Below are 25,704 nucleotides of genomic sequence, written 5' to 3'. Positions count from 1 at the left end.
GAGCCACGTGACACCCAAGGACGGCAGTCCTCCGCTTGTGTCCCACGGGGGACCTCCCCAGGTGACCCACTCCCACCCTCTGGGGGCGCCCAGCTTCCGCGGGGGCTGCAGGCAGACCAGTCACCTGGTGGCGGCCCAGCTGTGGGCCCCAGGACTGGCTCCGGGGGAGCTCCCCCGGCCCCGGACGCACAGGGTGGTCCCGCAGGCACCGGGCTGCGGGGGCTGCAGGGAGGCAGCCTTGCTCGGGGCCAGCGGTTCAGGGGCCCAGCTGTAGGGGGCCCCGCCCTCCCCACACCTCCCTCCTCCCAATCCCAGGGACCTGCAGAATGGGGTTCACGTCCTAGGACCAGGTGACCAGGGTCCCAGGATAGCACGGTGGGGGGCCCTGCAGAGCAGGAAGCCACGAGGGGGTGGGGCCCCCAGAGGGGAAGGCGGGGCTCCTGACAGTCCCCCAGGACCTGGCTCCCTGTGCGGGGGGGACCTGCCCTCCCCAGGGCCTCCTGCTCACACCCCAGGATTTGCGGGGAACAGGCACCTCTGCAGGGAGGGGGTGTCCTGGCCCCCTGCACCTGTCCCCACAGGCTGCAGGCTCTGCTCCGGGGCTGCCCCACTGCCTCCCCATGTCTGAAGGGCACAGGAGGAGCAACTGAGATCACAGGGCCCCCCGCCAGCCTCCCCGAAGACCAGGCCCCCAGGCCCCATGACGATACACTCAGGGTGGGACTGGTGGGGCACACCAGAAGAGGAAAGGGGGCATGGGGTTGGCTGTGGAGACCACCTGCGACGGCAGATGGGACCTGGGCATGGGCCAGAGCACAGGCAGTGCCCCTCGGAGAGCCTGGGGACCAGGTCCCACAGCAAGGCCCAGACACGGCCACGGGCACCCGGGACACCTACTCTGGGCCCCATGTCCAGGAAGCAGAAGCCCCAGGTGCACCCTCCCTGCTGGCGGTCTCACGAGCGGGCCCAGCTCCCCCGGGCAGGCGGCGGTGGCCCTGGACGGGCAGGACGGACGCCCAGCTCCCAGCGGGACCAGAAACACGCAGGCACCCGGAGACAGACCGTTCACATTGCAGCAAACTTCTTTGGGTCTCTGAGAGTTCTGACAGGGGCGCCGCGTGGCGGGCGAGAACGGCAGCTGTCCAGGTGCAGGCAGCTCGGGGTAGCCGCTGCCCCCCGCCCCCACCCCCAGCGTCTCCTTCACAGTGTAGGGCGGCCCAGCCCTGCCCGGCCCCGGCCTGCTCGGGCAGGTACCACGGGCACCGGCCCCTCAGGCCGAGTCCTGGTCCATGCTGCAGCCCAGCGCCTCGATGTCGTTGCTGATGTCCGAGATCATGCGGTCCCACTCGTCCCCCTCGGAGGGCACGGACTGGTCGTCGGAGCTGCCCGCCGCCCTGTTCCCGTTGGAGGTGGAGGTCGAGGCGGAGCTCGCGGCCCGCCGGCACCGGCCGAAGCTGTCGGTGATGATGCCACGGCCGTCCTTCACGCCGATGGTCTCCAGGAAGTTCTCGAAGTGCTGGCTGTCCTTCTCGGGGATGAAGGGCCGCAGGCCTGCGGGCGCAGCGCACGCCTGACCCCGCGCGTCCCCGACCCCGCGCGTCCCCCGGGCCGCGGCCCTGCCCGGGGCGTCCCGGAGGGAGAGATGGCAGCGCACCCTGGCCGCCCCGCTGTGCTCCCCCCTCTGGGCCCACTTCCTTCCAGACAAGACCGGGAGGACACAACACCCTGAGCCGGGGTCGCGGCCCAGGGCCTGGGGGCCTCCGCCAGCCGCCATGACCAGCCTGAACTCTGGGCTGCGATGGCGCCCCGCCCCGCCCCCGCCCCCGCCCAGGTCCCGGGCCTCACCCAGCAGCAGGAACTTGCGGCTGTCCCCGTAGAGCCGCCGCAGGTTGATGCAGAACTCGTGCACCGAGGCCCCGTCGCGGTAGTCGTGCAGCAGCGCCGCGAACTGCTGGATCTCCTGCGAGGACAGCTTGGTGCGCAGCTGCGGGGAGCGGGCGGTGACCGGGGGCCAGGCCCAGGCCACGCCCACCCGCGGGCACACGCAGCCCCCGCCCCGCCCCACGTGGCCCCGCCCCTCGCGGCCCCGCCTACCGTGAGCATGTAGTCCTGCAGCAGCTCGGCGGCCGTGGCGCTCAGCTCGCTCTCGCTGGCCGTCTGGGCGTGGGGCCCCGCGGGCACGCACTCGGGGAAGGAGCTGCAAGGACGGCCCCACCTGTACCTGCACCCGGGACACGCGCGGGGCCCAGGTAGGGCAGGGGGTGGGGCGGCTGACAGAGGGGCCTGCCGTGGGGGGAGGGCACCGCCGGGGAGAGGGAAGGACGAGGTGCAGGGAGGGACGTGGCAGGTGACCGCCGCAGGGTCTCACGCAGAGTGATGGCTCAGCAGTGTGGCTCTGGGGAGCCCCCTGGACGGACTGGGGGGCCAGGGACCCACAGGGAGGGGCCGCATGAAGGGCGGGAACTCACAAGGTGCTGGCGTCTGTCTCGTATGGCTCCTTCACGTCCGCCTTGGCGGAGGAGTCGTCTGCAGGGAAACATGGGGCAGGGTCGCCGGGCGGCCCCTGAGCAGGGCCAGCGCTCCGCGGAACGGTGGACCTGGCGCTGGGGGCTCCCCTGGGGGCTTCACGAGGCAGGGGGCGGGTGGCAGAGGGCCCCCCGAACCGAGGACAAGGAAAGGCCCGCCTCCGGCGTGGGCTCCCCCCGGCAACGTCCAGGCTTTCACCGCGTCTCCTCTGAGCCGGCAGGTCGCCATGGCAGCCCACGCCCGGATGGGCGCGGGGTGGGCCCTGCAGCCGCCCCCCGGCACACGGCTCCGTCAGACGGCAGAGGCCGAGACCCGCCCTGCCCCGCCCCGCCCCAGCCTGGACCCTGCCGAGGACAGAGACGGGCCACGAGAGGCCGAGGACCTCAAGCCGGCGGAGGGCCCGGCACAGCCGCTCCAGAGGACGCACAGCACGGACCGCGGGGCCGGGAGCACCGCCGCGGGCGGGGCCGGAGCTGAGGGAGAGGCAGCTGACCGAGTGTGGGACCGCGGAGGGGACGGGAGAGATCTGGGACGCTGCCGGCAGTGGGAGCACCGTCAGGGGTCAGGGTGGCAGGCTAGGCAGGGCCCCGAGGACGTCATGGCCCGGCCGGGGACGAGAGCACGTCAGATGACCCGCAGCATGACCCAACGCAGGGCGCCCGTCCCGTCCGGGGCTACCTCGGCGGGCCTGGGGGGGGCCCTCAAAGCACTGCCTCCCGGTCAGAGCCCCAGGACGGAGGAGGCCCCAGGAGCGGGAAGGGCAGGCGCGGCCTATCCCCGAGCCTCAGAGGGACGCACGGGGCAGTGCCCAGACGGAGCCCGAGGCGCACTGCGCCCCCCCCACGCGTGGCGAGGGCCGCCCACGTCCGAGCCGTGGGGCCGTGACACGCAGGGTCTCTGTGGGCAGCAGGCTCCCGGCCATGGTGGGAGACCTGGGGAGGGGCCGGCGGGCTCTCTCCGCGCTGGGAGGCCGCGCCGGGCTGCTGGGCCACCGCCTGCTCTCTGCGCGCCCAACTTGCAGAAGCCACGAGTCCTTAATAAACTCCAGATTTCAGAGGCTGCGCATCTGGGAGAGTGAGCTGTGTGCTCGGGGCGTCCTGGTGCTGGCGCGTGGGTCGCTGAAGAGCCGTGTGTGGGGCGTGGTGGCGCCCGAGGTTGTTCGGGTCAAAGCTTCCGGGGCTCCTGCGCTCACCCGCACCCTGCCGTCACCCCCCCACCCGCAGCCTCTGTCCTGGGAGGGACCCTCCCTGCCCAGAGCGAGCGGGTGGCCTGGGAGGAGGTCCTGACAGCCACAGGCAGCCCCCCGAGCTGGGAGCCCCCCGGCCCCTGTTCTGAGTCAGGTGGAGGGACCGCAGCCACACGGGGCTCCAGCGGGGTGCTCCCAGCCCCCAGCGTCACACGGGGAGCCACTCGGCCGGGCCGGGGCTCACACCTGCCTGGGCTGACCCTGCCGGCGACGTGACCGCAAAGGCAGAGCTCGGAAACCCAGGCTTCCGCTCACACCCCCAGGCCCCCGGAGCAGTGGCGGCCACGTCCCTGCGCTCCGACGCTGCCCGGGCGGCACCGCCTGCATGGCGGGAGCGCCCCGGTGGGAGAGGGCGGGCCCCCCGCTGCCCACCCGCGCCGCCACTCACCGCTGTGGAGGGACAGGTGGCGGGTGGGCGTCGAGGCCCCGTCAAAGATGGCCCTGTCCAGGAAGTCGATGGTGGACTCCGTGTACACGACCTGGAAGACCTGCCCGAGCAGGGAGCACAGCTCCTCCGCGGCCGCCTGTCGCGGGGCAGAGCGGCACCCAGACGCCTGACCCCTCGGTGCCGGGCGATGGGCGCCAGGACCAAGTGCCCCGCCCCGGGACCGAGGTCAGCAGCCCACCAGGACACTCCCTGCAGCTCCCCCACCGCTCTGCCGGCCACCGCCCACCCCTGGTCCCAGCCTGCCCCCAGCACCCCGATGGAGACCCCAGGCTCCACGCGCCTGCTGCTGCAGCAGGGCCCCCAGGACTCGGGGCCGGGTTGAGAGGGGCTTCCGGTGGGGACAGTGGCAGTAAAGAGGAACTGCCCAGCTGTGTCACGGCCGCTTCACAGATGCAGAAATGACACGGGGTCGGGGGGCATGGCAAGGGGTTCCTGGAGGCTGGTGGCCCTCACGTGGCTGACGGGGCCCCAAACCCTAACTCGCCACTCCCAGGAACCCGCCCACAGGTCACCGATTGGGGTGCAAGGGACAACACAGAGGAGGGAGGGGTGGGCGGGGTGTGGGTGGAGCCCCAGGGTGGCAGGGGCGGGGCTGGGCCGCCCGGACGGGCGAGGGCTGGTGGGGCCCCGGCTGCTGACCTTGCTCTCGGCGGCCAGCACCACCAGGCAGCAGGCCTCCACGGGCGCCACGCCGCTCTCGGACAGGGGGCCGGCGGCGAGGCCTCGGGGGCTTTCCGCGCACAGGCTCTGGCTGGGGGAGACGCCGGGGTCCTGGGCTGCGAAGGCGACACCGTGCGGGTCAGGGCAGGCAGGGGCTCGGCCTCGGGGGGCACCCGTCTCCACACTGGCCACGGCGACACCGCCCTCCCTGACCCACTGGCCTCTGCACACAGACGGACAAACAGCTTGGGCCAGGACGGCGGACTGCCGGCACCCGGCTCCCTGGGACCTGCCCGGAAGCAGGTGCCGACGGGACTCCAGGCAGTGAACAGTGGGTGGGGGACCCGGTCCTGACGGGCCCTGGGGAAACTGAGGCAAGACGCGAAGGGCGTGTGGGGGGCAGAGTGGGGGGGGGGCCTGGACCGAGAGCCCCGCCCACACGGCTGTGCTGCGGCCACGTCTGTGCTGTGGGCGTGGGTGCAGCCCCGCCTTCGAGGTGACGGTGCAGCCTGGGCGAGGCGACCCCACCAGTCCTCCCCACCAGGAACCGCCGGCTCTCAGGACCGAGGCCATCCAACATTGGCCGCCACCGAGCAGACCCGGCGGACACACGTGGAGGGGACGCGGGGACGGGGCGGCGGGGCGCTCGCTCAGCATGGGAGATGGAGCAGGGGTGTGAGGCGGGCGCCTGACTGCGTGTGTGAGCACACGTGTGAGCACGCGTGTGTGCTGAAGCTGCCAGGTGTAGCTGCCCGAAGCCCAGGGGCTCCGACTGGGGCGGACACGGTGAGGTGGCCAGCAGCACCCTTCGGTGCACAGGCGGGTGCGCCCGGACCGCGCCCCTCCCTGCAGGGCTGCCCGAGCCCCAGGGCAGCAGTGCGGGTGCCTCTCCCGGAGCTGGGCTCTGAAGAGCGGCCCCCCTCCCCCACCCTCGAAAACCGACCTTCCCCCTGTGCTGCCTGGCGCATGGCTGGGTGCGTGGGGGCGGCTGGCCCCGGGGACAGAGTCTGTGCTGCAGCACCAACCCTGGGCCCCCACTGGGACGGCCCGGCGCCCACCCTCAGGACAGCTTGTCCGGGGTGCCCAGGGAGGCGGCCCCACCTCGGCGGAGGGGTGAGGCCAGAGAAAGCCCTTCGGACCCTCTCCACGCAGACCAGCCCGCCGCCCGAGGGCCCAGGAGGGCCGGGCCTCACCCGCGCAGCCCCGCTCCAGGAGGACCCAGGGGCCAGGCAGGGCCCGGACGCCGGCTGTGCTGGGCAGAGGCCCTGCCCCGGCCTCCAGTCCACCTGTGTCGGGGCCCCACCGGACTGGACACCAGAGGACACCCCCTACCCCAGAGAAGGCAGCACCGGGCGGAGCTCAAGGCTCAGCACCCGTCCCTCGGCTCTCCCGGGTCCTGCCCTCCTCCAGCCGAGACTGACCTCGGGGACGGGAGGGCCGCTTCACAGACACGGCAGGCAGCGGCGGCCAAGCGGACACCGCGGGGACTGTCCCTGGGGCTCTGTCCCACGCGGGCCCCTCCGCAGCGGAGACGCAGCTGCAGCCGCCGAGGCCCCGCCCCCCGGGCCGTACCTGTCTTCAGGACCACCAGGTGCGAGGCGTCGTCCCGCACATAGGACACGGCCGCAATGTCGTGGATGGGGACCCTGAGGATGGTGTCCTCGCCGTCCCTCCAGGCCAGCTTGACATTGTATGCGGACAGGCTGATGACGGCGTCGTGCTCCTGCGTCACGTGTCCGGGGAGCTGGTGGGCCCTCTGCAGGAGGCGACCGGGCGTCAGCCGCGCCGAGACGCCGGGGCCCCCGCACGCACCCCGGGGTGTCCCGGGAAGGCCCACAGACTCGGACTGATGGGGTGCGGGTCTGGGTGTCATTAAAACCACGTGGGGACGGCCCAGAACCATGAGGCGCACGTCTGGGAACGAAGCCTCGCTCAGACCGAGGAACCGAACTCGATGGGCGGGTCGTCTCTCACGGCCCGGGGGCCTGGGGTCAGAGGTCGCGGGCAGGGGGCTAAGGGGGTCCCGTGCCCGCCAGAGGCTGCGGGGGGAGGCGGGCTACCTTCGCATTGTCTATGAAGTGCAGGATCTCGGTCCGGCTGGACGGGTTCAGGTACCCTGGGATGGACGTCAGCTGACCTAGGTACTGGGCGCGAGCGAAGGGAGGGGCCGTCAGGACGGCGGCCAGCCAGCGGGGCCCGGCCACCGGCGACCCGGCCTCTCTTCCGCCAACCACCCGCTGCCCTTCCGGCTGAAGGCGAGGCGCCCCCATTCTGGAGAAGCCCGATGGACAGACGGACACAGCCCGGTGGGCACGGACGCACTGACCTTCACCTCCTTCTCGATGTAGTCGCTCAGCAGCCGGTCGGGCTCCACCCGCTCGGGCAGGGACAGCACCACCGTGTGCAGGGGGCGCCGCTCCGTCACCTTCTCGTGCGCCTTCTTGTCGCGGCCCCGCTCGCCCTTGAGGAAGACCCGCTTGAAGGGCGACACGATCCCAGGCTGCGGGCAGAGGGGCGACGGCTGCAGTTACTGCCGGGCGCACTGGCCGCGTGGGCTGTGGGGAGGGCGCCCAGACGCCCGAGTGGCCCGCTGGGCCTTCACCTGTGCACCGGCACTTGGACGGGCAGGTGCCAGTTCCCGGCGGGCGGGAAGAGGGCAGGAAGGAGACCCTCCCCAGACCTCTGGGCTCCGCAGGTCACTGCACTCCAGGACCCGAGAGGCCCGGGCAGGGGCGGCCAAGGCTGCAGCGTGGGCAGCGGATGGGGAAGGCCCCCGCCCGCCCCCTTCCCCTGCAGTGACAGAGCCCCTGCCCCTCTGCACGCCCACCTCACCCCCCCAGGGCTGGGCGACCTCTCACCCTGGCCAGAGTCTGGGCGGCCCTGGAGGCTCACCCACAGCTGCAGCAAATGTGCATGGCAAGGGTGCAGCGGGTGAACCCGCGAGCCGCCTGCAGCCCCGAGGCCGCCCGTCTCCCTGGGAACGGCAGGAAGCCCAGGTGCTGTGGGCCCACGTCCAGCCCCGTGCTGTCACCCACACGGGCGCCGAGGGGCGCCGTTTCCGGTCATCCCCGGGGATGTCAGACCAGAGCACACGGGGTCCAACGGGCAGGAAACCACCAGACATGGGGACCAGGAGCTGGAGGCCACGCCAGACCACAGGCCGCCTTCCGACCTGAGGGCCCCGCAGGCGCCGGCGGCTGGGCCCACAGCAGGCCCAGCCCTGCAAACGCCCCAGAAGCGAGCCACGCTGCCCCTGGGCAGCGGCCGTCAACACTCACACTGCTTCCCCTCTAGAGGGAAACCACGTCTCTCCCTACCTCGAGCCCCCTCCTGCCCCGGGCACCCCCTCAGGGCAGCAGTAGAAGCTGGTGAACGCACAGTTGTTTGGGGCCCCTGAGACTAGGCCCTGCAGAGGCCACAGCCCCACCGGGGACAGAAGCCCACAGCAGGTGCACCGGCCCTGGAGCCCGGAGGAGACGCCGCCGGGTGCCTGCACGGTGAGCTGAGTGCCAACCAGCCTGTTCTTAAGGTGCTGCCTGGGCGGTCAGCCTGAGGGCGAGCATGGTGGCCCCGGACCACCCCCCTAGCCCCGGACCCCCGACCCTGAAGCTACGGCTGGCCAGGTGGGGAGCCAGCCACCCCTGCAACCCCAGTCCACACGGGACAGCGGCCAGAATGGACTCAGGTTCCCCAGGACCAGCGGGCGAGAGGCCCCCAGGGTTTGGGGCTGATGCTGGTTCACACGGGAACTCGTAAAGGGAAGTTCTGGCTGAGGAGCGAACGGAAACACCCTGGTTCCGGTGGGTGGCAGTGGACTGAGGCACCCTGAGACCTGCAGACCAGCGGGGTCACCCGTGGGTGCGGCCTTGTAATCCCTTAATTCTACCGGACGCCCAGGTTCGCCATCGCCAGAAGGGCCTTGTAACCTTTGACCCCGGAAGACCACAGGACCTGCCCAGCCCCAGAAGGAGCCCAACGCTCCGGACGGAGCCAGGCAGGAGCTGCAGAGGCCGCGGAAGCAGCAGGGCTCAGCGGTGCTCAGACCTGCGGAGGCGCGCCCGCGCCCCCCGCCACCCCCACCGGGGCCGTGGACAGAGTTCCAGGCATGGGCCTGCGGTGGTGGGCGTGCTTTTCCTGACCTTTTCCCCCGAGTTACTTTCCAGCTCGGGTCTTGGGTCGTGGTTGACCGCGAGTCCACACGCAGACTCTGGTCCCCGGCAGCTGTGACACCTGCGGCCCCTTACTCCCGACCCCGGGTGCTGGAGCCCGGCCAGCCACCCACCGCTCCCCGCCGCTCCCCGCCCACCCGCAGGCCGGGTTCTCAGACCCGGAAGCCAGCCGGAACCCCCACCCCTCGCCCTGCGCCCACCTCGCTCTCCGTGGGCCCGCCCCGCGGGGCGTCTGCAGGAGGAGCGGCTCCCGCGGGGGCGCTGTGGTCGCCCCCCCTGGGCCGACAGCTGCCGTGCATGCCGCGCCTCCCCGCCGCCCGGGCGCAGCGCCGCAGGCGGAGGCTGGCACCGGCGAAGGCACCGGAAGGACGGCGGCCACGGCTGCTGTCTGCTTCCGGCCGGAGATGCGCCGCGGGGGCCGCCCCGCCACGTCGGGGGCGACCCCGAGAGGAACCCGAGTCTCCGGCTCAGCACACGCGCAGGTGTGCGCGGCCGCGCCACACGTGTAAGAGCCGCCTGCGCGCCTTCTCCCGCGAACTGCCTGTCCCCACTTCCTGCCTGCTCTGCGCCTCTCGGGTCACGGGGTTGGGTTCTATTTCTGGGGGAACCTTATGTAACGAATGTTTACCTTCCGCTCCGTGAGCTGCGAGTGTCTCCCCTGGCTCGCTGTCTCTCACTTCTGGCGGTGTCCCCAGACCGTGGGCACCGGCCCCGGCTTCTGGGCCTGAGCGACGGGGAAGCAGCTTCCTCACCGCCCAGGTCGCTGCAGAGTCATCCCCGCTTTTGCGCGCACAAGGCTCGTCTGCTCTTACTTATGTCCCTGACCGGCCTGTTGTCCACCCTGCTGTCCGAGAGGGGACGGGTCCCCCCACCCCCACTTCTGCAGGCCCAGACCGGTCCGTGGCAGTGGCAGCGGGGCTGCTGCTGCCCCGCGCTGGGGGCCCAGGGAGCGAGCCGCGGGGGGTTTCCGAGGCAGAGGCGGGTGCCGCACACCCCCCCGCCCCTCCATCTCCGAGCTGCTCCGGCTGCTGCTCCTCACCCCAACCCCCCAGTGCGCGCTGAGTGCTCTGGCTCCAGAACCGCCCGGTGGCGCTCCCGCCGGGATCGCACCAGAAACCAGCGCGGGGCGGCAGGCAGTCGAGCGCCGCCGTCCCACCCCAACGCCAGGCGCTCCGTCTCCGGTCCCTGGTTCGCAGGAGTCTCCTTCGGAAAGAGGCCCCTGGGAGGTGGCAGGAGCCCTCCTCGTCAGGACAAAACCCAGACACCTCCGTGCGTGGGCGGCCACAGGCCTGACCCCCGGACGCCAGGGCGCTCGGCGCCCACACTGCGGGCCGGGCAGGACCTCACCTGGTCCCCACCACAAAGGCTGCAGCTGTCTGCACCGGCGCCCGCGGGCCGCCCACAGCCCAGCACACTGGACACCTCGGCCGAGGGGCGCGGTCCGGGCTCCTCCGGTGGGGCAGACGTGCCACCTGTCGGGCGCCTCCGGTCCGCACGGAGCCCATCCTGCACCCACGGGACGCAGTGCTGGGAGCGGCCCCACAGCAGCCTGGCCCCGGCGACGGGCGCCCGCAAGGGACCAGAGTGGCCGACCTGGCCCTCGCGGGAGCACGGGCAGGCGACACAGAAGTGGCGCGCATGCGCACGGGCGCCCGGCTTCCTCGCGGACACGCCCTGCGCGCTCACTCCGCAGAGGCACCGGCGTCCCTCGCGCCGTTCTCACAGCTTTTCTCAGGTTTGGGATTATTTCAAAGCAACGTGACCTTCAGAAACACACGCCGCGCCGCGGCCGGGCAGCTCAGCGGTCGTAGTGCCGTCGGGACATGCGGGCGGTTCGTTTCGGTCTGCAGCCAGGGCCCATGCAAGCCTCCACCCACAAACGTGTCAGCACGTGGAACGACAAATCGATGTCTCTCTCTCTCTCTCTCTCTCTCTCAAATAAGTAAATTTAAAAAACAAAAACAGAACTCCCCAGGAACGGGCCCGCTGACGGCTCCTCGTAACAAGTACTAAAGCACAGAGGGCCCGGCCTGAGTGGCTCAGCTGGTTGGATGGACTCCTGCAAACTGAAAGGTGGCCGGTTCGATTCCCGGTGGGCGCACATGCCTGGGTTACAGGTTCAACCCCTAGTCAGGACGCATACAGGGGCAGCCAATCGATGTTTCTCTCTCATGTGGGTGTTTCTCTCCTTTTCTGCTTCACTGACCCCCTCTCTAAAATAAAAATTTTTTAAAAATCACAGTGGGAGCTCTGGAAGGGTCTCCAGAACCGGGGACTCAGCTCCTTTGCCTCCTCCCAGGCCACCCGTCCCTGACTGACCCCAAAGACGCCCCCGCCCTGCCCGGCTCCGCTCGGGCCAGATGCAGTGACAGAAATGGCGCCCTCGCGGGGGGCGGAAGAGAGAGAGAGAGAGAAACATCAATGTGCGGTTGCTGGGGGTCACAGGCCTGCAACCCAGGCCTGTGTCCTGACTGGGAATCGAACCAGCGACCCTTTGGTTTGTAAGCCAGTACTCAGTCCGTTGAGCCACACCAGCCAGGGCAAAATAAAATCTTAAAAAAAAAATAATTCTTTAAAAATAATAATAACTGTACTAAAGATCAATGGCAGAAGTCGTGAGACCAGATAAAAAGTGAGGTGTGACAACTACCTGCCCAACACGCCGCTGACAGAAGACGCAGCTCAAACGCAGAGGCACAGTCACGGCAGGGGCCCACGCTGCAGACGCGCGGCCATCAGAGAGCCGGCACAGCCTCAGAGAGCCGGCGTGGCCATCAGAGAGCCGGCGTGGCGGCTCTGGCATCAGACGGAGCAGATCCCACAGCAAGGGACAGTCCCCGAGACACGGACGGCATTTCAGTGGGGAGGAGCGTCGTCGCGTCGACACACGGCGGCCCTCAACGAGCACGCACTGAAGAAGGGAGCCTGGCAGACACGCGTAGCCCCGGCCGAGGGCGCTGCAGGGAAAACGAACCCCAGACGGCCACTGGGGGCCCTGACCGCCCCCGGAACCGACAGGGTCCGCAGGGGCCGCGCAGCACAGCGCCGCTGGGTCCAAGGGGCCTTGCCCAGAAGGACACTGCCGTGGGACCCGGGTGCGTGAAGGCCTGGGGCGGGGCCTGCTCAGAGGCACAGGGACTTCCTGGGTGACGGCAGGGTGTGTGGGGGCACACACGCGTGTGGGCACCCGTCGGCACGTAGCGGGCGTACACGTGCAGTGGGCGTGTCTCGCAGCAGCGACAACTGTCACCAAACACCGTGCTCCGGTCAACGAGCACCTGCGGCAGCGGCGGGCCGGGTGAGTCTGCGTGGCAGGGGCGGGAAGGTGGGCGGGTCGGTGGGCGGGGGGGGAGAGGGGCCGCGCAGGGAAGCACCGCTGCAGCAAGCGTGTGACGGCGGTGGGGGGACAGGAATTCGGACTTTTCCCGTGGTGACGTGGGGCGGGGCCGGAAACAGCAGGGGGAGGCCGTGCGCTCCACCCGCAGGGAGGGCAGGGAGGGCCGGGACTCAGCCTCAGGGGAGGGATGTGGCCTCGAGCCTGAGGGGGGCCTGACACCGAGGGTTCCAGGGGCAGGTCAGCCCGGGCCCCTGGGCGGGCCTCGGGACACAAAACGGGGAGCTGTCTCGAGTGGCACAGCGACTGCCAGCAGGGAGAGACACAGTCAGAGCTGGAGCATCTGCCGACAGGTGACCCGGCAGGCAGCACACCTGACACGCAGGTCTGTGCGAGGCGTGGGAGGAACAGACTGCACCCCACCACGTAAGCAGAACTCCCCAAGCCACTGCATTTCTGGGAAAACACTGGCACGGAACTTCCGACTGTAGATTCAGATCAGTAACGGTTTCCCTCCTTCTCTGTCGCGAGCAACGGCAGCGGCGAGACGGCCCCTCCCACCCGTGAGGGACACCCACACCGGGTTTTGGGGGAGCAGCAGCAACACCTTGGTCCGCGTCCGTCTTCTTCCCGCACTTCCCGGATTCCACGGCTGCTCCCCTCCTGGGCCACAAGAGCCACCCCGCGCGCCGCCACGTAAGCCTCGAACAAAAGCCGACTCCCGCCTCCTACTCACCAGGGAGGATCACGCTCACGCCACCTCTGCCGCCTGCGCCTGCGATCGGGTGTCTAATCCCAGCCCCGCGGCCACGCCGCTCAGGCACCGGGAAACTGCAACATGTGGCCAGCGGCTCGGGGTAAGAAAACACGTCTTTGTGTTTCTGCTCTGCTGGCGACTCCGTCTCAGCCCCCCAGCCACTGCGACCCAGGGAACCTGAGCGCCGCTCCTGCCGGAGGGACGGCTGAGCGTGGCCGCAGAGGAGTGCCCACGCCCGCCCACGGTGCCCAGGACAGCGACCCAGCACAGAGCGCACACAGCGCGGAGACCTGGTCCTCAGACCTCCAGGCTAGGGACCCACGTCCCAGCCCAGGGCCACCACACCAGGTTCCTGTTACATCAGCCGGGCACCCTGGGCTTGCTGCAAAATCACCTGCTGCCCTAGCCCACCGGGACCGGGGACCACAGGCTGGGGCTCCCACAGCCGACAGCCCTGCCCTCCAGGGCTGGAGGCCGAGGGCTGGGCGCAGGCAGGGCTGGGCCCCAGGGCCGCTCCCCAGGGCGGGGAGACGGGTCTTCTCCACGGGGCTGCCCCACATGGTCCTCCCGCTGCGTGCACACCCCCTCTGTCCTCTTCAGATAAGGACGGAGGTCACATGGGATGGGGGCCACCGACTGAGCTCACCCCTGCCGCGGTGCTGGGGTCAGGCCTCCACAAAGGAACCTGGGGGACACGGCCCCCCGGCTCGCGGCCCCACTCGTGCACCTGAGCCGAGCCGCCAGGGGCTGGTGCTGTGGGAGGCTGGGGCGCGAGGGGTCACCACAAGGTTCTGTCTGCGCTGCGGCCAGATGTCTCCGTAACTGAAAGGCTCCTCACTCGCTCCCTAGCGACCCTCTGCCTGTCCTCTGGGCCCCGTGGCGGGTCTGCGGCCCCAGCGCTCACCGTCCCCAGCGTGTGTGCAGGTGCGCAGTCCGTGCCGGGAAACGGTCCTCGGAGAAACAGAGGACCAGTCCCCTCGGCTGCAGCAGGTGCGAGCCAGACGCCCCTCGGGCCTCGGCCCCGCTCCCTGGCTCTGCGGGCTGCAAGGCGGCCCCCGAGTGTCTCCCCCGACACACGAGCACGGCCTCTGTGCGAGTGAGCAGTGCGCTTTCCGGGCGGGGCGCCCTGCCCTCAGCCCTCTCCCGCTGCACAGAGCACGTCGGTGCCACGCAAGGTAACGGCGACAGAGAGGGTGGCTCCGGGCTGAGCCGTGGCTCCTCACTCAGCGGCGAAGCGGGTCAGCGGGGCGGGGTGTGTTACTGGCGCCGAAGTAACCGCAGGGGCAAGCGTACTGGGTGCGGAAGGGGCTCGTCCCGGACCCGACCGCCCGATGCCGCCGGCCTCTCCCTCCGGAGCAGCCCTCTGCAGTGCTGGTGCCAGAGCAACGTCTGCCGGCCACCGGCCTCCGCTCCCGGGACGCCCCCAGAGGTGACGGGGCGCAGACGTGGCAGAGCACGGGAAGGCCCCCGTGTGCGTCCTAAGTCCCCACTGTGGAGGTCAGGAGGTCACAGACGCCGGCAGAGGGGGAGCAGGGACTCGACGCCTCCTTACGCTGAAGACCCTCCACACTCTGACGGGAGCTCCCCAGCAACCCGGCGCGCGACGAGCCCGCCGTCGGCTAGTCCCTCTGACCCCGGTCCGGGCCGCCGACCTGGGCACCCCCGCCCCACTCCTCCAGCCCCCTCGCCCTGGGGCGCCACGCTGCCACCCAAGAGTGGCGGTGAGGACTACCCGAGGGCAAAGACAACGCGAGGCATGGAGGGAGGCTGGGAGTCACCGGCTGGGCCCACGCCACAGCTGTGGGGTCAGTGCAGTTACGAGAGCGATTCAGCAGGCCACGGCCCGCAGGTTCACTGATGAAAACACAAACGCACAACAGTTTAAGCAACCAGAGCACATGGCTCGGAGGAGGTACTACTTCTTCCAACGCCCACTTCAGCCACTTGCAAACGTTTGCACACCCCCCTCCCCGCGACGTTGAGGTAGAGCTGCCAGCGGCTGCAGGCACCCAAGGTTACACGGCGCTGGTCCCGGCCAAGCTCCCGGCGCCCCAGGCGCCGCCCCATGGGAGAGCAGCAGCTGCAGGGGCTGGTGACTCGGGGCCCACAATCTACGGGACCTTCTTCTCCCCGCTTTTCATGTGGAAATTCTCAGGATTTCACACAAGTGCAGAACAACCAGCAATGAGCACCCACTGCCAGAGCACTCGGCCACCTCCCCTCTGTTTCCAGGGCGAGTGACAGCAACCGCACAGACGCTGTCGTCTCACCCATAAAATCTCAGCATCTCCGAGGCCGGAACGCGGCAAACCCCACGTCGAGCGTGAGAGGACGAATGACCCCGCATCACCCTCTCAGACCCAGCCCCACGTTTCCAGGGCACAGCACACCTGCTCTTTCTGAAGACTGCAAATACACTAGATCGATGCGGAAACACTTCATTCTGTTCAGGCTGGATTCCTGGCCGGCCGTGGGGCGGCCTGCAGCCCAGCAGCAGCCCGCGCGGGAGGAGCGGGGACCCGCACAGGGCTGAGGCCCGGTGGTGGCTGCCCCCGGGCTGCGATCCTCCACGGAGTCACACACACGTCTTCATAAAAACACACACAATCCGACTCAAGTGCACGGCGACGTTTCTTACCAAAAGGAGCCACGTCCTGACAGGATGGTGTCAAAACTCACAGGACTTGGGTCTGTTCTGCAAGGAGGCAGGATTATTCTCTGAACCCCAGACCAGGACTTGTGGTCTGCAAGGCCCCAGTCGCTCGGAGACCTCCGGGCAGGAGTCTCCGGCCCAGACTGCTAGCGCCCAGCAGGCGTCTGTCCCCACGGTCACCCCCAGGCATGCCCGCAGCCACCCACCCCCCGGCAGGCAGGCTCCTCCTGCATCCCCATCACCCAGCGGCTCCCATGGGCGTGGCAGGGGCTCGAGTCGCCCTCACCCTATGCGCCAGCGTAGCCTCAGAAAGGACAGGACTGTGCCTGGGGCCACTTTATACGAAGCCCACTTGGTTCTACTGGTCCTCTGGCAGCTGGCTGCCCCCTGCCCAGGGCAATCGGGCCGTGTTAGAACTCGCCGCAGCAACTGCTTGATGAGCAGCAAGGCCAGTATCTGAGGACCCGACAGGGCCCATGGTCCACACTTTTAAAGGGTTACGTCTGCGTCTTGTGAGGAGCTGACTTGGGAGGTGAACTCAAATGCCCAGCTGCACTTTCATAAAACTCTAAGTCATTACTTCTGCTGTTTCAGCTTGGACCTGTGACATGCTTTAGAATAGCGTCTCTGGCTCGCTTCCCACACAAAAACGACTTAACACCAAGTTCTGGGAGTTGGAGGTGACCTCACATCGAATGGGGGAGCAGAGCGGAAAGGCTCCCCAGGCTTGCGAGCGGCACAGGGCACTAGGAAAGTGTGCTGAGCGGTGGCCTGAATAGGAATCCCCGTCCCAGAGCCCTGCGCAGGCTGCCTGTGGGAAAACGAACTGGGGCGGTGGCGGCGGCAGAGCAGAGAAGCGCTCGCTCCTGCCCAAGGCAACTACGTATCCTCTCACGGAGACAATGCATCTCCCTGACGGGTAATGGGATTTGCCCGCAAGCTTCTCTGTGCCTACACCTTTCCACGGCCCCAGCTCCGAAATTCTTGCGTTTTACTGTTTTTTCACTTCTAGTCCCAAAGCACGGGAATGTCTGCTTCTTTCTCTGTCAACACTGCTAAGTGGTGTAACGTCCCTGCCAGAGCTGGTGGGAGGTTGAAAGAAACTCAGTCGACCCCATCCTGCCCCCGGGGGCGCTAACCCAGCGGCTCTCCTGGGCAGAGGGGAAGGATGCTCGGCCTCGCTGTGGAAGACGGCGGCCGAGCCTGGTGCTCTGCTGGGACTGGGCTGGCGGCCCCGAGGGCTGGGGACAGGCCACCTCCTGTACAGGCCCTGGCCGACACGGTCTCCGTGACAGGGAAGGAGGGAGCTGACTGGATTCCTTCTAGGGCCTTCTACCAGCTTTGGCACAAAACTTAGAGCTCGCCCCCTTTGCAGTGGGCAGCATCCCTCTGCAGACTCGCGCTTCGGGCGAACCGCTTCCTGCGGCTGTCTTCCAGGCGCAAACGTCTTTGGAGGTTACCGCTGCCACACTGAACGTGCAGCGTGGACGTGCCGCTCCCGACACAGGAGGAGCAGACACGGCGAGAGAGGCAGCGCCACACGACCCCGGGCAGGGGGCACCTTGCAAGGGAGGCGGCCAGCAGCTCAACTGGTGGACACAGCTGCCTCTGATGTAACGACATCACAGGACTTAACCACCGTCTGTTTCACACTCGAACACGAAAGTGCGGGCGTGCACGTCTACTAAACCAAAAATGATAGGTAAGACACTTCAGCAGGTTATAAAGCCTGTATTTGAAAAAGACACATTTCGTTGAAACCCATTTTCCATTTTAATGATAGCTTCTCCCACGTGGTTATTTCAGTCTCCTTAAAACGCCGAGCCTCTTTATCACCTGCTCCACCCCGTAATTAAGCCACCTCTCAAAGACTAACCTAGACAGAGGCGCCTCCTGCACTGTGTCCCAAATCCAGCTGCGGCCCCGAGGTCACTGGGATCACTCGGATGGTGTCAGGCGGAGAAAACCCACCCGTGAGCGGGCCGCACCTGGGGCACAGCTTCTGGTTTTACTCGGACTCCGAAGCTTGCAGACATCAGGCAGCCAGGGGTCCTCCCTTAAGCTTACAGCCACTGCCCCTGAGGTCCCAGCCCTGGATGACTTTCTGACCCGCACGCAGGGCCAGCTCCTCTGCATCCCTGGGCACTGGCCCGGGACAGGCCATGTGGAGAGCCTGGGTTTGGGGGAGTCACTGCCCGGAAGGGGCGGAAAGGCGTGGCCCCTTCCTCCCCCGCCGCGCCGCCCGGCAGAGGACCCCCTAACGGCATTGTCCCGGGGCGCGCCTCCTACCCTCCGCGGGGACCCGCTGCGCCGCCCGCCCGGCCCGGCCTGCCCGCCGCGCTCGCCCCCGGGGCGTGCGCCCGGACCTCCCTCCGCGGCCGCCCGGCGCCGGCAGACCGAAGGCCGGCCCCCGGGAGCCTCCCTGTGCCCCCGAGCCCGGCCCGCCGCCCCCCGCCGGGCCCTCGGGAGGACGCACCTTCTTGCCCTTCTTGCCCTCCTCCTCCATGTCGCCGCGAGCGGTCCCCGCGGCCCGGCCCGCCCCGGGAGCCCCGCGCCCCCCGCGACCGCTACATGCTCTCCCGGGCCCCGCGGCCGCCGCGGCCGCGTTCCTGCGCCGCCCGCCCGCCCTGCCGCCGTCTCCGCCCGCGGCCGCCAGGGGCCGTCCGCACCCCGCACTTCCGGGCCCAGGGCGCGGCCCCGCCCCCCGCACGCCCCGCCCCCAACCTTTCCGAGCGGCGAGATCGCGCCGGCCCCGCCCCGCCCCTTCAGAGCGGCGGGAGCGCGCCTGTCACGCCCCTGCTTCGCCCTCAGCCCGCCCATTGCCCCTCGGGGCCGCGGGAGCGGCTCCCGCTTTTCGATTCCGCCGCCATCTTTATGACTGCCAACTTCCCGGCCTGCCTCGCGCTCAGGGAGGCGGAGCTCAGGCCGTCGGGGAACGCTGGGTGGGGGCCATGGGGCGGGGCCTGCGGGAAGGGCGGGGCGAGTGGGAGGGGCTAACAGGAAGAAGCGAGCGGGTCTGGGGAGGGGCGGGGCCTCAGAGGATGAGGGGCGGGGGCAGCTGGAAGGGCGGTCGTAACAGGAAGGTGAGAACTTGGTTTCATTCTCTTGTTAGATAAACCTGCCATCTGCCAACCCGGGGTGGTCCCCCACGCTGGCGGACAGTTTCAAGTTACACCCGGGAAGCTCCCGAGGCTGCACGCTCACACGTCCAGACCCTATCCGAATGAAACAGGGTAAAACGTGTACGCTTAGCGTCAGCTAGAGCCGGGCGGTTTGCCCGAAAGCGCAATGCAAACTGGAGTCGGCGGCAGCAGGCCCGCGCTCTTGCCGACTACACCCAGATGCCGGCAGGAACCCTGCAGCGCAGAGAGTGTAAACCGACACCCGGCAGACCGATGTCTGTCTCGACTGTGTTTTCAGTGAGGGATGCTGTGCCAGCTGCCAGGGTCCTGCTCTCGGCCCCGCATTCTCCCGTTTCCTGCTCTGCGGGATGGAGCTGGGCCCTTGCGCACTCCTCCTCCGCCTGCAGAAGGTGCCGGCCGGGAGGTCGTGCGATTTGGAGTCAGGTGCCAGGCCGGCCCTTGCCTTCCCAGGACTCGGGGAGGTGGTCAGAGCGAGGGCGCCCGAGTCCTTGGGAAGTATTTAGCGATTTCGCTTGAAAAGGGCAGAGACGGGAATTCTGAAAGCAAAGGGGTCCTCCCGTTACTTGGAAGAGGGCCGCCCCACATCTTTCCTTCGCGAGGCCGCCCCTGGCTTCGTTGCTCACAGAGCCCGCTTTCTCGCCGCCCGGGGCCCCGTCCACGACCGGGTTGGCAGGCTCGCGGCGCGCCTGGCCGCACCGAGCACTAGCCTTGAACTCCGTCCCCACCGGGACCTCCGAGGCGCGCGGCAGCCGCCCTCCAGGCCGCGCCCAGAGACCCCCTGACGTCACCTGTCACCTCCCCCGGCGGCGCGCGGCAGCGGGGCGCGGGCCGCGTGACGCCGCCGGCGGCCTCGGGAGGGCTGCGTGATGACGCAGGCGCACGGCGCGTGTGGCGTATGTGGCGGCAGTCATGGCGGACGGGGTCGACGAGGTCTGGTTTCGGCGGGACCCTCCCGGGCGTCGGCTTCATCCGAGGCCATCGAGGATCCCAGGCGGGGCCCGCCATCTGCTAAGGCTGGGTAAGAGTCGTGGGCCCTCGCGGCGGGGCGCCGCGGGTGCGCTGGCCTGCAGGGGTGGCCAGCTGGGCTCCGAGGACACGTGCGGCCCGGGAGGGTGGGGGACGCGCTGGGCATGGGGTCCCGGCGGCGGCTTCCCCGAGGGCGTGAAGCAGGCGCTGGGAGGCAGGCGGGACCTCAGCGCGCGCCTCCTCCGCAGCCGTCCCGCGACTTGCGCTTGGAGTGCGGCCCCCCAGCAGCGGGCCCGCTGTGCCCCCGCCGTAGCAATCCCCGAACCTACTTCTGTGACCTGCCCGGAATCCCGCAGAGTGCGCTGACGGGTAGAAGAACGTGGGAGAAAGGATGTTTTGTGCAGTGACGCCCCGGCACGGGTAACCCCTGGGACCGGTAAGTTCGGGAAGCCCTGCGCTGGAATGGCAGAGGGGGACTCGGGGGCCTGATGAGCCTGCCGCTCCCCGGGCTCCTGGAAGAAGCCCTCGGTGGCTCACTATAAACTGCGGGCGGGGAGGGGGCGCGGGGGGCCGCGGGCTGCAAGCCTCCAGCGTGCTTGGGTCTGGAGTGACCCTGTGCATTCCTACAGTGCTTGCGAGAACATTCCGAAACGGTTTGAGGCCTGGCCCTGCCGCCTCCGGGGCCAGGTTATAGAAATTTCGGACAGTCGCCTGCTCTCTTCAGAATCTGACGTGTGGGCCCCGTGTGGATCTGCACGGCCCCACGGCAGCCACTGGCCACACACGGTTGAACGTTTGCACTCAGATTTTCAGCACCAGTACCCACGGGTCGGGTGCTCAGCAGCGAGCGACATGGGGCAGAGGGCACTGGATCGGGGTGCAAGACCAGGACGGTCATGTCTGTGCTGAGGTTGTTGGGGCTTTCTGGGGGTTTGCTCTGGCCCAGGCTCCCTGTGAGTTTTATATGACCGTACCCTGAAACAGCCTTACAGAGAGTTGAAGGTGGGGGTGGGCGGGTGGAGGCAGAGCAGTGATGGGGAATGAAGAGTGGAGAGCAGGGAGGGGCACGGAACCCTGCCCCGAGGAACGAGGGTCCAGGAGCCGCAGGCTGGTCCTGCTGCCGGGCTGGGGCGGGTGAGCCCTCTGCGGGCTGATCGAAGGCAGAGCCCGGGGACTGGGGAGGGGGGACGGTGGCATGGGCTGAGCCGTGTTGTGCGAAGCTTAGTCGTGCTTCACCCAGCACGTGCACTAATATAGTGATTTATTGCTGCTTTAGCCGCGTTCTAAGGGAGGGAAGAGGGACTGACAAAAATAGTGGCTCATCTGGGACTGTCTTCCTTCGCTGCTGCGTCCCGGGGCTTTCCTGGAGCTCGGGCTCGGGGCCCTGAGCGCCGCCTCGTCTCCTGCTCGGCCCTGAGCCCTGAGAGAGGCTCACTCGGCGTGCGTGTTGGGGGGCTGCCCGGAGCCCCCTTCCACTGTCTCCCTGCTCCGCTGCTGGCCTGCGAGGGTGGCGCTGGTGGCCTCCAGCGGCCTCGACGCCTGCGCTGGTAGCATCTCCTCCTTGGACTTGGACTCCGGCCTCACCTCGGGCTGCGCCTCCTCCCGTGGCTCCAGCTTGGTGGCCAACTTCTTGTCGGGGCCGGGTTCGGGGGTCTGCAAGGGCTCCGCGCCCCGGGAGCTCCCCGCCTCCTTGCTGATGGCCGCAGAGGACTGGCCCCGGGCCCCGGGCTGCACCCAGCAGTGGCCGAGGACCTCGTCGATGCGCAGCCGCCGGGCGACGTCCGGCTGGAGCATGCGGTAGATGAGGTCCTTGCACTCGTCGGTCAGGCGCTTGGAGCGCGGGAAGTTGACGCGGTGCTCCTTCTGCACGCGCAGCATCTTCTTGATGTTGGAGTCGTCGTAGGGCATGGAGCCGCAGACCATGATGTAGAGGATCACGCCCAGGCTCCAGATGTCATAGACCTTGGGCTGGTAGGGGATGCCCTGCAGCACCTCGGGGGCTGCGTAGGCCGCCGACCCGCAGAAGGTCTTGCTCAGGGTCAGCCGGCCGCTGTCGTCCCGCAGGCAGCGCTTGGAGAAGCCGAAGTCGGACAGCTTGATGTTGAAGTCCTTGTCCAAGAGCAGGTTCTCGCACTTGAGGTCTCGGTGGACGATGTCCAGGTCGTGGCAGTACTTGACGGCCAGGGAGAGCTGGCGGAACTTCTTGCGGGCGTCGTCTTCCTGCAGGGCTCCGTGGGTTTTGATGAACTCGAGGAGGTCGCCCTGGACCCCGAGCTCCATGACGATGTAGACCTTGCCCTCGGAGGTCTCGAAGATCTCGTAGGTCTTGATGATGGAGTGGTGGTTTAGCACAATCAGAATCTCTATTTCCCGGGGAAGGAACTTCTCCAGGAAGTCCGGAGGGGCTTTCTTGCGGTCAATGATCTTGACCGCCACATTGAACTTCAGGCGCTCGGAGTACGCGGATTTGACTTTGGCGTATGAGCCCTCTCCCAGGTTTATCCCCATGATGTAGCCTCGCCGCTTGAGGACGGCAGCGTCGTCCATGGTGCCCGGAGCCCCCAGCGCCTCTGAGGCTGCCCTCCACGCACCCGTGAGGCATGGGCCGGCGGGTCCTCGCCCACGCTGCGGACAGAGTCCTCGGGGCTGGCTGGGCCCGCTGTCCCGCCTCCTCGGGGTCGGAACGTTTGCCGTCGTCTCCAGGGTGACTCCAGTGGGTGACGTCACAGAGGGGGAGTGCCCTGGGGGGTGAGGTTCTGGCTTGAGCGTTTGGACTCGGAACCTGGAAAGCCAGCCGGTGGGCTGGGGCTGGCCGAAGGCCTTCAGACAGTGGCCTTGCACTCGGCTGGGACCTGAGGTATGTGGGGGCAGTGGGGACACATGATCTGTCCAGGCCTCCAAACCCAGAGCCGGGACTTCTGTCGAGCGGGGAGCCAGGGCAGACAGACCCTTGTGTCAGTCCCGTCCCTGCCGGAAACGGCATGCCCCAGGCGGGGGGCCTGGGGGTCTGGTCAGGGCATCACTCACAAAGGTGGGAGCCGAGTGTGGGGAGCCCTGATGGTGGTCACACTCTTGGGAGAAGGGCTGTGTAGAGGCAGAGAGGGCAGCTTCAAGAGAGGCAGTGACCGCCCCAGGCAAGGAGCTGGGGAGAAGTGTCCCTAGCCATCTCTCCCTTCCGTCCTGGGAGCTCTGGCCAGGGGTGTGGTCCTCTGGTCCGGGGACCGAGGCGGAGGAGGGTGGAGGGGTCAGGGTGGGCAGGCTCCAGGCCCCTGGTCACTGCCTTTGGGGAGCCAGGGCCCGGCCCCTCCCGTATGGTCTGGCCAGACACCTCACCCCCTGTGCTGCTCTCTCGTCCGAGCCTCGGTCAGCTTCGCTGACAGCGAGTCTGCACGGGGCGCGAGTGGCGGGGATTTCTGCTCCTGCTGTGTGTTGCCCCAGGGGTCTGCCGGGACCGGAGCCTCAGCTGGACTCCTGGGGCGGAGCTGGGGCTGGGCCCCAGAGGCTGGACCTGGATCCCGCGTGGAGGGCCAGCAGTGGAACCCGCCGCTGTGAGGGCTCCTCCGTCTGGCACCTGCTTGTGCAGCACCCTGAGGAGCAGGAGCCTTGGTTTTGGTCTCGGCCACGTCCGGCCCAGAGAGTGGGCGCCCCTTGCGCACTGGAGTGGGTGTGCACCACCCCTTGGTGTTCATTGGTCAGCTTCGTGGGTGGGAGGCAGGGCATCTCTGCGTTCACGTGGCTGCAGCCCAAAGTGGCCAGCAGCACCTTCCTGCTCCTGTACTCTGTCCCTACACCGTGACCACACGTGCAGCTCGGAGAACTCGGCACATTCACCGGGTGGAAATCTGGAGAAGTGCCATAGGGTGTGTTAGGTCCACCCAGTGCCGGTGGGAGGGTCAGAGTTTGGTGTCCAGGTTCACCCAGGGGAGCCAGGTGGGTTGGCGGGAGGGAAGGCCCTGTGTCCTCGCTATTGTTGGGGCTGTGGGTGCGGTCGGTTGGGCCGGCGTGGCCATGGCGGGGCAGCAGAGGCCTGGGCCCCTTGGGGTGCAGGCTCACGCCACACCTTCCTTCCCCCGTGCAGGTCGAGGCCTCCAGCAGACCCAGGCCCCTCCTGTGTCCAAGCCCAGGCGCTGAACACGCCGGCCTTCACACAGCCACCCTCAGGAGACACTTCTTTTCCGTGAGTCTTGCGTTTCTGTGGTTCTGGGAGCAAGGCACTGGCTGCCTTTGGCCCAGACTATCTGTTCTGGGTTGTTCAGGACACCGGGGGGGGGTGGGGGCAGTGGAAGCCCATCCCTGCAGAGCTGGGAGCCAGTGTGGCCCCGCCTGGCGCCCGGGGGAATCGGGGCTGGTGCTCTGACTGCTGCTGCTGTGACTCGCCAGCTCTCTGTCTGGGTGGGGACTCTGGCGCTTCCTCCCAGCACCTGTGAGGCTGGGGGAGCTGCCTTGTCACCTGCAGGCTGGGGGCGGGGGCAGACCCCTCCCAGGTGCCGAGGGGCACCTCCCTGCAGCAGACTGCTGTGTGTCCCTGCCCCTAAACGCCAGGATGTCGGGGCTAGAAGAGACCTGAGAGGTGTCCCCTTTGGTGGCCACCAGGCTGGTCCAGGGCTCTGGGGTGGGGGCTGTTCAGGACAGGAGCGCCTGTCCAGGAAGTTCAGAACCACCCACTGTTCTGACTTCTCCATGTTATAAGTCAGGGGGCTGACGGCCTTTGGGGTTTGGGAGCAGAGGGGCACCCTTCCCCGGGGGTCTTCGGGTCGGTGGTGTGGGCCGGAACGGTGGCTGCCACAGAGGCCCCCATTCGGGTCGGGAGTGGGAACCCGGTCGAGTTCGTTGTTGCCCCTCCGGTGACCGGCCTTCGCATGACGGCCCCGGCCATGTGCTCACACCTGCGCGTTCTCACGGTTCTCCACCTCTCGTCTCTGCAGGTGCCGCGGACGCCCGGAGGTGGAGGCTCGCCGTGCTGGAGCGCCAGGGAGGCTGCGGCGGGACTGGGGCCCGGGCCTTTGCCCCCGCCTCTCTGAGCGGGTTCCGGTCCTGGCCGGCTCGCCTTCTGCAGGGAGTCTGGGGTTGCCGGCACTGGGCTGGGGTCTGGGGGGCTCAGGGCCTGGCGTCTGACTGACCCTCTCTGAGCCGTGAGCGGACGCTGCTTCTTCCGCCTGCTGCCAGAACAAGGACCCGGGCCCCTCCAGCGTTTCCTGGATGAGAAACAAGGGGCGTTTAATAAAGAGACTCGATGTGTGATTGGGTCCAGGCTCGCTCTCTCTCGCGCGCTTTCTCTCTCTCTCTCCCCCTCTCCCTCGCACAGTGTGCTCAGCACGCTCAGCACGAAGAGGAGAAAGGCCTGCCCTGCTTGCTGGGGTTGGGGCCCAGCTGGAGCCGGTGCCTCCCGTCCCCTTTGTGAACCACGCCCGGGGAGGGGGCAAGGCCTGAGTGCAGCAGGTTCACCTGGACATCCTGGGGGCTTGACGGGGTTCTGCGTCCCCACCGGGACCCCAGTGTGAGCTGACAGCCCAGTGAGAAGGAGGCACCTGCCTGACATCCATTTGAGCAGCGCTTGGTCACCGCCCAGCGCTGTGGGCGCACAGGCCAGCTCCCGGGCCCCACAGGGTCAGCAGCCAGCTGGGCCGGGCTGACAAGCAACATTCAGCTTGCTCGTGCCGAGTGATGGGAAGGGCACCCCAGTCACAACAGCCACACCCCAAGGCCCAGGCTGAAAGCCTCGCCTTGGAACCAAGGGTCGGACCCTGCTGACCCATCCAGCAGCCAGGGACAGCGAGGTGGCCTGGGCGCGGCTCCGCTGGG

General features: G+C 68.5%; 3 protein-coding genes and 1 non-coding gene across 8 annotated transcripts; 2 read left to right on the top strand and 2 right to left on the bottom strand.

Moving 5' to 3' along the window:
- Positions 1-1,064: 1,064 nt before the first annotated feature.
- CCM2 (CCM2 scaffold protein) lies at positions 1,065-18,374 on the bottom strand. 3 transcript variants are annotated; one of them, XM_045827167.1, is made up of 10 exons: positions 18,270-18,374; positions 7,207-7,380; positions 6,941-7,024; positions 6,453-6,636; positions 4,860-4,996; positions 4,161-4,296; positions 2,469-2,526; positions 2,095-2,197; positions 1,846-1,984; positions 1,065-1,551 (listed from the first exon to the last, which is right to left on the bottom strand). In XM_045827167.1, exons 1-10 carry the CDS (start codon positions 18,297-18,299, stop codon positions 1,271-1,273), a joined length of 1,326 nt encoding a protein of 441 aa, XP_045683123.1. In that variant the 5' UTR covers positions 18,300-18,374; the 3' UTR covers positions 1,065-1,270. The 3 variants fall into 3 exon arrangements, with proteins under 3 accessions (XP_045683123.1, XP_045683121.1, XP_045683122.1); XM_045827165.1 differs by lacking the exon at positions 18,270-18,374 and adding an exon at positions 9,250-9,600; XM_045827166.1 differs by lacking the exon at positions 18,270-18,374 and adding an exon at positions 9,250-9,600 and having other exon boundaries at positions 4,161-4,260.
- Positions 18,375-18,865: 491 nt separating this feature from the next.
- On the top strand, positions 18,866-25,141 carry LOC123811477 (collagen alpha-2(I) chain-like). 3 transcript variants are annotated; one of them, XR_006784395.1, is made up of 4 exons: positions 18,871-19,954; positions 20,259-20,338; positions 23,981-24,079; positions 24,828-25,141. XR_006784395.1 is itself a non-coding variant. In XM_045827620.1 (3 exons), the coding sequence occupies exons 1-3, from the start codon at positions 19,803-19,805 to the stop codon at positions 25,015-25,017; spliced, it is 441 nt and encodes a 146-aa protein (XP_045683576.1). In that variant the 5' UTR covers positions 18,866-19,802; the 3' UTR covers positions 25,018-25,141. The 3 variants fall into 3 exon arrangements, 1 of the variants encoding a protein (XP_045683576.1); XR_006784394.1 differs by having other exon boundaries at positions 19,210-19,954; positions 20,151-20,338; XM_045827620.1 differs by lacking the exon at positions 20,259-20,338 and having other exon boundaries at positions 18,866-19,954.
- Positions 20,480-20,611, top strand: LOC123812274. The gene has a single exon (XR_006784554.1). It is a non-coding gene; the product is annotated as a small nucleolar RNA SNORA9 (small nucleolar RNA).
- On the bottom strand, positions 21,006-23,973 carry TSSK1B (testis specific serine kinase 1B). The gene has a single exon (XM_045827619.1). It carries the CDS (start codon positions 22,447-22,449, stop codon positions 21,334-21,336), a length of 1,116 nt encoding a protein of 371 aa, XP_045683575.1. The 5' UTR covers positions 22,450-23,973; the 3' UTR covers positions 21,006-21,333.
- Positions 25,142-25,704: the final 563 nt, after the last annotated feature.

Source organism: Phyllostomus hastatus, unplaced genomic scaffold, assembly GCF_019186645.2.
Source record: "Phyllostomus hastatus isolate PE091 unplaced genomic scaffold, TTU_PhHast_1.1 phas_scaffold_78, whole genome shotgun sequence".
Taxonomy (NCBI): Eukaryota; Metazoa; Chordata; class Mammalia; order Chiroptera; family Phyllostomidae; genus Phyllostomus; species Phyllostomus hastatus.
This window is presented reverse-complemented; position numbering and strand designations above follow the sequence as displayed.

What these genes read in the sequence shown, in the direction of transcription:
- CCM2 (XM_045827165.1), bottom strand. Translation starts at nt 9,348, where the DNA reads ATGCACGGCAGCTGTCGGCCCAGGGGGGGCGACCACAGCGCCCCCGCG. An exon ending in TGCTGGCCGCCGAGAGCAAG is followed by an intron (nt 4,297 to 4,859) that starts GTCAGCAGCCGG and finishes GCCCCGCGACAG; the next exon opens with GCGGCCGCGGAGGAGCTGTG. An exon ending in GAGACAGACGCCAGCACCTT is followed by an intron (nt 2,198 to 2,468) that starts GTGAGTTCCCGC and finishes CCGTCCTTGCAG; the next exon opens with CTCCTTCCCCGAGTGCGTGC.
- LOC123811477 (XM_045827620.1), top strand. Translation starts at nt 19,803, where the DNA reads ATGACGCAGGCGCACGGCGCGTGTGGCGTATGTGGCGGCAGTCATGGC. An exon ending in CCGCCATCTGCTAAGGCTGG is followed by an intron (nt 19,955 to 23,980) that starts GTAAGAGTCGTG and finishes TCCCCCGTGCAG; the next exon opens with GTCGAGGCCTCCAGCAGACC. An exon ending in TCAGGAGACACTTCTTTTCC is followed by an intron (nt 24,080 to 24,827) that starts GTGAGTCTTGCG and finishes TCGTCTCTGCAG; the next exon opens with GTGCCGCGGACGCCCGGAGG.
- TSSK1B (XM_045827619.1), bottom strand. Translation starts at nt 22,449, where the DNA reads ATGGACGACGCTGCCGTCCTCAAGCGGCGAGGCTACATCATGGGGATA.